Raw genomic sequence first — 9,711 nt, forward strand, 5'->3', positions numbered from 1 at the left:
AACACGTAACAATTATCTGTCAGTCAGTCAGTCGACATTAAATAACGTCACATAAGGGACGCTTAACGTTGCAATTTGTACTGTCGTGACGTCAGTAAAACGAGTGCATGCCATGAAGCACGAAAAGAATTATGCACTATGCACGTTACGACACAACATGCCATATGAACTTCACAAGCAAGAAATAAGAATATTTGTTACTCTTAATTTTGGTTTTATTTACTCTTGAAAGAGAACACTTTCGGGAACCCTGCGCAAGTACTTCTAGTTCTCATATATATATATACTGTAACCGTATAGAAACAGAATATGTTTTCTTTGTGGCGTAGGGGATGGCAAAGCTACACAATAAGCTATCTGCGCTGTATCCACCACGGGTATTAAAATCCGGTTTTTAGTGTTACAAGCCTTCAGAGTTACTGCTAAGTGTTTGCGGACGAGCTAGATAACCTTAATCCCCAAAGTCAAAGAAGTTTAGGAGATGATAGGTAATTTTTTTAGGATCATAATTACTGAAGAAACACGGTAGTTTTCACCGATTTAATTGCTTTTTATTACGATAACAGTTATTTGTAAATTGTCATCAGTATTTTATTAGGCAGAATGAAAAGTCATTCTCCCTAATTTTATTTGCAACATAGTAATTAGTATAAAATTCAAATATTTTCCGTTTATGCTGTCAGTACACGAACGTGATTTTGACTTTGAGCCTTAGTTAAACAATAAAGTCCATAGTACCAGTTAGTAATGCAATATCTTGGTGCATGTGTAATATTACTATATTAATAGCTGTGCGTGCTTACTTAAAATTATTCAGGAACCAGAACTAGAACTACACAGGCTTGGTACCTAATGAAACTAGCACTCTTAGCATTATTTCGATTATACTAGACAGAGAATAAGTATGAAGGTTTTTAAGTTTTTGTTTTGTATTAACTCGTTACATTAGGCAAGTAGTTTATGTTGTTACAGTAGCAGTTAAGCAATTTCTAATGTTAAGACTAAAATTAGAGCCTAACTCTTAATAATTAGATATTATGAAGACTGAAGTTGAATAAACTAGCACTAGTAGTAGACTTGAGCAGAAAACTTGATGTTGAAAGTTGAAGAAAATGGGAGTTGTTGATGTCTCCATTACGCAGGCAGTATATTATTAATGATAATAATTAATTAAATAAATAGATATACTTTTCGAGTTTACAACTACAACTCAAGTTTATATTTCTATTATATAATTTTAAGGACCAAAGTTGGTTTTATACATATTCATATTAATATTATTATTAGCAATCAGCTGCTAATCAGTATAAATTGTATAATTTATACGGCTAAATTAAATAGTAAATTACTCTTACAAGTTACAACTTAAGCTATGTCTCAGTACTGAATACAGAATACTAGTCTTTAGATATTGTTTGAATTTTTTTAAATCCTCTAATTCAACGTTATATAAGTATTATAACTTATAAGTTAGAACTACTCAACTAGAGCTTAAATTAAAACTTTCCTTTAAAGTTTAAATTTAATGTATAACCTGGCTACATATAATAACAGATTTTCCATGTTTGGCTTCAAGTTCTAAAAAATGTGTTTTTTTCATTTACTTAAAATTTAACTTTGTCTTTCGTTATAACTCTTTAACCATAAATTTAGTCTAAACCAAGCAAGAGATATTAAGTAATTAACATTAAGAATTCAGAACTGTCAAACTTTATTACAATTTATCATAATAATAAATGTATAACATTTTGACAAAGTTTTGTCATCATCAGGTTCCTTCTCAAAACATTATACATTTGTTACTATGTTAATTTTGTAATAAAGTTTTCTTCATTACCCATTCAAGTCATCTTCAAGCTTTATTGTCTCAAAGTGGGTTCCGTGTCATCAAATCTCATTGTTGTTAGCTTTAATATCCTCAGCTTGAAAAGGATGTAACTCACATTGTATATATATAAAACCACTCCTCCCCCTCTATTTAGTACTCTATCCCTATTAAATAACATATAACACTGTATCCCAAAGAAATCCCTGTAATCAAAATTGTCTGCATTTAACCAGGTTTCAGTTACTCTCATTACATCAAAATCTACTGTTCTCTAAGGTCATCTGTTTTATTTCATATACTTCAAGCATTACAATAATAAAAGTTCAGCCTATCATTAAAACTACTAGTGTACCTTGTTCCTACACTATACTTTACCCTCAATCTATTTTCTTCATTATTATGATTTTCACCACTGTCTAGTTTTAGTTTAAAGCTGCCTCACTGATCTCTCAAGTACAACCATCCTACCTGCTTGTCCTTAAATATTAACCTAAGCCTATCATTCATCCTTAGTGACTAATTATACTTTTCCCCCAGCAATTAAAACTTGGCAGTATTCATGATAGAACATGACCATTTCCTTTAAATGATTTTATTAGTCCCTTGTACTTATCAGTTAGCTCATCTGATCTACCCTTCCCCACATCATTATCCCCTATGTGCATGCACTATGAAGACTGCATCACTGCTAGCATCCTCTACTATATCACTATTTCTTTCAGTTATATTCTTCACTTCTGCCTCTGGAGAGCATAATTTAATTGTTTTCCCTATTTACCCCATAGACTAACCTATCCATGTTCCATACTAAAGAATCACATATAATTATAACTTTGTTTGCATTTAATACAATAGAAAACATGAAACACCCTCATTTAACAAGACACTGTGCAAAAGTTCCATACACATTATGAAAACCAAATGTTAATATTAAAAAAATAAAACTATACATGTATGCAGTAAACAAACTGTACACAATTGTGTATAATGATAAACAAAAATGAAAGATTAACTGGATAATTACTTAAGTAAGAAACAACCTAGAAAATATATACATGTACAACACCATAATAATAACAAAAATTGGTGACAACAATAGGTAATAATAATAAAAAAATTGTAGGGCTGTGTTCAAAGGTTCATTCACTAGCCAGAAATTCAAACATAGTTTTAAAGATTTGAAAGTTGATAAAGCAACATTTAAGGTTCGAGTGTGAGGTTTTTTTCTCTTGTTAATTGAATATTTTGACAATGTATGGATAGTAATTACACATTAAATGTCATTACTTAAGCAAAAGTTGTTGTATTAAAATAACACACACAACCAGAACATTACAGGTAGAAGCTCTTTTCTGTGCATTGAAACAGACTGATGGTGAAGCACAAGGGAGCACGTTTTGCAGATGCATTGCTTCAATAAAATGTACTGAATATCTGATGTACAAGATGTAAGCAAAATGTTATGATAGATTAATTATGAAATATAAACTATAGGTTAACACTAGTAATTTTAATGTTTAAAAAAGAACCAGTTTAACACTACGCTTCCCCAAACCCCTCCCCTAAGGTATATGCTAATTAGTCCACAATGTTGCTTAAAATTTTTACTGATAATAGCACTCTCCCTTACAACTTTCTTTTTATAGTTGAAGGTCTGCATTTATGTTATGATCAAACTGTTAGTGTTAGTCTGTTTTACTATTAGGTATGTTTAATTAATCAAAAATGTTTTAAAAAGGCTATAACTGTTAACCTACTTGGAATGGTGACTGTTACATAAAGATTTCTTTTGCTTAAGTCAGCTGCAGTTCTTTTAATTGGCTGCAGTAGGGTGCTCTTGCAATGTAAGCTTACTGTAGCTATGTGACTATCCCATGTAACATCAAATACATGTACTTAAACAATGTGCATTTAAAAAAAAATACATACGTACACAAAACTTGAAGCTGGAGCCACTCAACTATAGGAGCTCTGACAGCATATCTTCTAACACAGCTGATGACTTGCAGTAGGACACAGTGGTCTGATGAATAATCTCTTGGGCTCCTGCAAAAGTCTTTTGAGTCTATGCCAGGTCCTCCCAGAGATAGTATCATTCTTCCCCCCAACTGCATAGGAGGCTCTCAATGCTTCAGCAGATGATCACCTTCATGGTTGTAGAACATCCAGACCTTTGTCCATTTGGCTGCCTATTCTTGGCAGTGCCATTTTCAAACCATGTTTTGCTATAGTGTAATTTGTTCTTTAATTTCAGTTGGGGGCCTTGTGGGTAGTTCAACTTCTCCATCTAGAGTCTCTTTGTCTTGGCAGGCTTGGCCATTGAAATTGATGCCCTATTTTGATGTTGGTTGATGCCATTTCCACCACTGGTAAGATGGTGGCCATTGTTACCTCTGGATTGATGCTCATTGGTTGACCTTCCCACTATTTAATGGTCTTCTTTGTAGATTTTAATTTTGGGAAGGTCTTGGTGGGTGGTGGCGATATTTTTCTATGAAACAGCTTATGCTGGAGCCTTTGAAATATTTTTCGTATCTCTCCAATTTGCATCATGTCTTGTAAAATTGGGCATTAGGGGTTTGCCAGCTGGACCCTCACTCCTTGGCTTGGCTGGCAAGATTATGGTTAGTTCGGATGGTTCTGACCTGTATGTCCATTGCATCATTGAGCAGTGTATCCTCATTTATTGGCTTGGTCGGTACAAAGACAAGACCAGCCCTATCAGTGTTCGATATAGTAGGGTATTCTGGAAGGTTGGGGAAATCTCTGAAAATAAATTTTTCCAAAATTTACTTTCCATTGCATTGCCTCTTCCAAGGTACAGTCAATTCATACAGTAATGTGACTGAAATGCCTCGAAAAACCATCCAGATCCTCCATGGTCATGCCTGTAGAAACATCACGGAGAGATGTGCTTCACCTCAACCACAATTATCTGTGGTTTTGGTGTAATCTCCCCCCTGTGACTTTTGATCTGGGCTTGGCTGAACTGTCCTATACATAGGGGCGTGAGATGGACTAGGCTGGTGCTGGAACCCTTAAACTCAGAAGAGTATTAGATCCTGACCTTTGAATTACAGAACAGCAAGTTACCAGAGGCAGCTTGCCCATTGACTTTTTATAACCCCAGATCACTTGATGATCTGTGGTTGCTCTTACAACATATTTTCTGTCACAGAGAGGTTCTTCACTGCTCCACACATCACTATCTTTACTGACTTGCATTCTGGGGAAATAGCTCTTGTTGGTGAACATTGTCCACCAAAGACACCTCCAGTTTCTCTCTTTTTAATTGTGGGTAGTATCAACCAGAGCTGTAGTTCTGCTCTGGCTGGTGAATGCTTTGAAGTTTTGTAAAGACTTCCACATTTGGTTTCTGACTTGCCAGGCTGCATACCATGATGATGACGCTCAGTCATCTGAGCTTCCTGTGTACTGAGGTTAAACCTCAGGAGGTGATTGTCCTGGGAACACCATATAATGGTAGTTCTTCTTCCCAGGTTCATAGCTACAGTAAGATATGGCAGTTGTGGACCTTTGCAATATCAGTGAAAGTTCTGATGCCATTTTCCTCAAAGTTTGGAGCCTTAAACCAATTACTAGAAATAAAAGATGCTTATCCATTTAAGGAAAAAAAACCTCTGCAATAACAATATACTTGATCATGGCACTTCATTTCTCTTCCCTCCCTGCTCTGTGGTAATCTCAGGTTAATTGATTTGGAGTAAACATATAGGAAATGCAAAATAAAGAGATCCAGATGACTATATCATAGATTAAAGGTCTGATTCCAATACAGTACTTCCGTCTTCTCACAAGATTAGCTTTTCCCATTTTGTGCTGCCCTCTATATGAGAACCCATTTGTTGGAATCAAAAATTCCAACATATCTTTCATGCAAATCATCATGCATCAGCTCTCCACCAATAGGAGAGCACTACAATCGGAAGCTTTTGGGGGGTACTTCTGTTCTTCCCTCACAACGGTCCCTCCTCCTTTTCAGTGTGGGATTCTACCTAATCTTGTGAGAAGAGGGAAGTCCTGTATCGGAAGTTATAATTTCTGATAAGGTACACTTCCCTCCTCTCACAAGATTAGCTTTTTCCATTTTGTGATGCTCTCTATATGCCAACTTTTTTCAGAAATGCATGCCACAAGCCTTCATCCTCCCTCTGTTGGAATCCAAAATTCTAACACTTTGGGTACTTTGCCAGCATCTGATGGCATATTTTCAGCCACGACGCGGGCGACCAGTCTGGGAGATTGAGTGTTTCTGTGTGCTTGGTAAAAACTAGAGGGATACCTTTATTAAATTTCTCAAAAGTTCTAGCTGAAAATATGATTAATATCATTCTTTGGGTTTCTCCCTTTAAATTTTCACCAGACTATTCTACTAATACTAATGAATTTTTGTTGATGAAAACAAACATTACTTGGTGACATTTATTATAGATTAGGAAAATACTAAGCATAACATTCTAAAATTTTTTTGAATGTTATCATTGTACATACCCTTTAAAAACATTTTCCCCTGTTTAAGTAAGAGGTGATGCATAACCAATCATAATCAGTAAGGTTGAGGAAAGTGGAATGTTTATGATTAGATACTAATGCTTCATTAAAAATCATTGTTAAAGAAAATAATGATTGTTGCAGAGAACTGGGACATCTGGCTTTGGTACAGTTTTACTAAATAAATAATTGCCTTTAAATTTCATGAGATAAAACTAGTAAGTATTCTTGTCACAAGTTGGATAGATGATATATAGTTCAGTACAAATTTGCTTCAGTCCTAGAAAAACAGAGTCAGTACAACATTTACTATTTGACAAGATACTAGATTACTTCTTTGCAAAGATTAAAGTGGTTCATAAAGTGGAACTTTTAAGTTTTACGAGAAATATTAAAAACAAAGTAATACAAAAGAATCTTAAATTATTTCTCATTCTATCATAAACTTTTATGTGAGAAGTTGTTGATATAAGTGGAAGTTTATAAAGAGCACATTAAAATTATTAATACATTTACATTTTACAGTATAGACTGAAAAAACTGTAAAATCACATGTTAAGCCTATGACCTGTGTGAAATATTGGATCAGGTCCTATGTGTCCAAGATTGATGCCAATATCAGGATTGGATTTATAGTCTGTATCTGTGTGTTTCACATGTCTGGTCATCCTTAAGATGTATATATACTAGTGGCATGTGTCAAGCTTCAAAACTTATTTTCAAATAAGTCACACATTTATCAGACTACAAAAAGCGGAATGTTGGCCCAAGGACCTTAAGTCAACTGTAAATCTCATCCACTTAGTATTTCTTCATCGATGTAAATCCTATAACAAACCTCCCTGCAACAAAAACAGGAAAGGCGAGGTTGAACCTAATAATAGTCATGAATAACAGAAATAAAAGCACTTTTCAAGTGATGCTAGGATATTTTATGGCAAAATAAAAATTATGAAGCAGTTAATATCAGGACATGACCTGAACTGATGGTCACCAATATTTCTTTTTACATCTCTGTGATTGACCTCATTTCAAGATACGTTGCACTCTCCATTACAAAGTCACTTGAATGTATTGCATATTTTCATAGGTAAACAAACTTACCAATCTGATCTTCTTAAAAACCCAATCAGAAAAGCATTGGGGGATTCTGTAGATCAGTATTGATGGCTGATAAGGAGAGTGGTCACAGGCTTAACATGTCCATGCTGAGAAATCAATCAGTTAAACAACTGTGTTTAAGTGCCATCTGATGATAGCCAGACTTTTTTCTTTTTTTCAGTGTTCTTGTCTCACTAGAGCTAGTCTTATTAAACAGGAGTCCTTTTTGTGTAAATGGGTTAGCATGTTACATGTTGTTAGATTGTTACTAGTCTATGTGTAGTAAATTCTTACAAATACAGTTAGATGAGCAAACTGTTGAGAAATCAACATTTTCTGTGAGCAAATAATGAAGAGTGAATATTAACTTCCTGTAACTGTTCCATTAAAGCAATCTTACCCTAAGTCATGTGTAGAACCAGGATTTAAGGTGGGATCTCACTCTCAATATACAAAAAGAAAAACTTTTACAAATATAAGAGTATAGTTGATAAGAAAATAACCTGATATAGATATTATAGGTTAAAATACTTAGTTTTAAAAGTTATTATAAAATGCAACATGAAATTAATTTTGAGTTTTGCTTATATTTTAAGTTTTATATGTAAGTTACCTCTATTAATTTAGTTTTATATAAAATACATATTAGATACATAATATATATTGCTTAGAAAATGTATAACCTTTTAAATATTATATACAGGAGTTGTAGGTTCAAAGATTTGTTTTATTAAACTTAATATATGAGATGATATCAAAACATTTTTATAACAATTATTCTTGCAGGACCCTGTATTTTCAACAAAAAAATGACAGGATTTTTCTTCTTTTAAAAAATATCTGACCATTATTATAAAAAATGCATAAAAAATAACATACTTAAAATGTATCAACAGTAATTGAGATCTGAGTATAGCTATAACTATGCAAAACAATGAATTATTTCTTGGGTAAATATTACACTTTATATGCATTGGTTGGATTTGTGCACCAATCAAAAGAGTACGAAGAGTACTCGCACTTGAAAGATTGAAACAAAGCTGTAAATGTCTTATGTATACATTTTAATATATTTTAAAGTGTAGTAATGGAAAGTTATACTATCATAGGGTACTCTTCATGAAAAAGTGAAAAAGATTTAGGTAAGTTGTAAAAACAGGGTACATTGCACTATTAAGATTTTTTAATTATTTTAACTGATCCATAGATGAAGTTCATCAGTAAAGCTTTATGTATTGATATAACATTAACCATTTTGAAATGTTACACATTTTTAAGGTAAAATTATCTAATTTTTAAATGTGTCCTTTTAGCATTATTGGACCTTTCCTTGTTAATAGAAATTGTTTTATTCCAAATTTCAGGCTTGGCTTTTGTGACCAAGAGAAACCAGAAGTTTTAGAACAGCACATGTAAGTGGGGTATTTGATACAAAGATAACATGTAAAACTATAATGTGAGTTTGATCATAAAATGATGATGTGTATTAGGTACTAAATAATATATATAAATTTCATTTTTCTATTTTAGCTTTATACAAAAACCCACCAGCATAGAGTTAAGGATGAAAATTCTTCTAATTCTCCTAGTCATCATAACGTCTACATTTGGCCAAAAACGTAATACCTTGTGTCCAGATTTGGAACATGAATGTCCATTTGGTATGCATTTTTGTGTTCATAAAGTTTTTGTAGTAATCCAGTAATGCAATTGGTTGAAAATGCATAAGGTTAGTATACCTATGACGTGAATCCAAAACTTATGGTAGGTATATTTCTTCTTTGCCATAGATAACAGCTAGGTACTAGTTCTTGCTACTTCACCTTCTGACATTCTCTATGTGCACATTGTTACTTTCAATTACAAAACATAAAACTGAATTATAGTCTTATTCTCTTACTTAGTTTTGGATTGGACAAAAACTGTAGTAATTTTAATTTATATATGTTGTGCTAACTTAAAAAAAAGATTAACCCTCTTGAGACGGGTCACAGGTGAAAGGCCAGGTCATCTCGTTTGTTAACTCGCATTCAAAATTTTATTGAACTACTATTTCATGACTTTATGTCAATAAGTTTGGTATCAAACTGTAGATTAAAATTCAAATTTTAGAACTATACATTACTCAATATGTTAATTTAATAGTAAATAATAAAAAAAACACATAAACATTGATTTTTGTGTGTCACATGGTATGTTGAATGCAGCACTGGTTCAAATTAGATGTTTGGGAAGTCAAAATACTAAATCTATAGTTTCATATGAATTAT

At 33.0% G+C, this 9,711-nt stretch overlaps 1 protein-coding gene across 8 annotated transcripts in view; it reads left to right on the forward strand.

The window, feature by feature from the left end:
- Positions 1–220: 220 nt before the first annotated feature.
- The window catches only part of LOC106464268 (granulins-like), a 20,206-nt gene continuing 10,715 nt past the window's right edge, over positions 221–9,711 (forward strand). Inside the window, exons 1-4 of one of the 8 annotated variants that reach the window (XM_022391980.1) lie at positions 222–488; positions 8,551–8,583; positions 8,806–8,853; positions 8,972–9,102. In XM_022391980.1, coding sequence (XP_022247688.1) covers positions 9,006–9,102 — 97 coding nt within the window. In that variant the 5' untranslated portion in view covers positions 222–488; positions 8,551–8,583; positions 8,806–8,853; positions 8,972–9,005. Of the gene's footprint in view, positions 489–705; positions 903–1,110; positions 1,146–3,250; positions 3,277–8,550; positions 8,584–8,805; positions 8,854–8,971; positions 9,103–9,711 lie in introns of those variants that run through there. The other 7 variants (XM_013924394.2, XM_013924393.2, XM_022391977.1 and 4 more) reach the window with 7 other exon arrangements.

Source organism: Limulus polyphemus, unplaced genomic scaffold (genome assembly GCF_000517525.1).
Source record: "Limulus polyphemus unplaced genomic scaffold, Limulus_polyphemus-2.1.2 Scaffold1603, whole genome shotgun sequence".
Taxonomy (NCBI): Eukaryota; Metazoa; Arthropoda; class Merostomata; order Xiphosura; family Limulidae; genus Limulus; species Limulus polyphemus.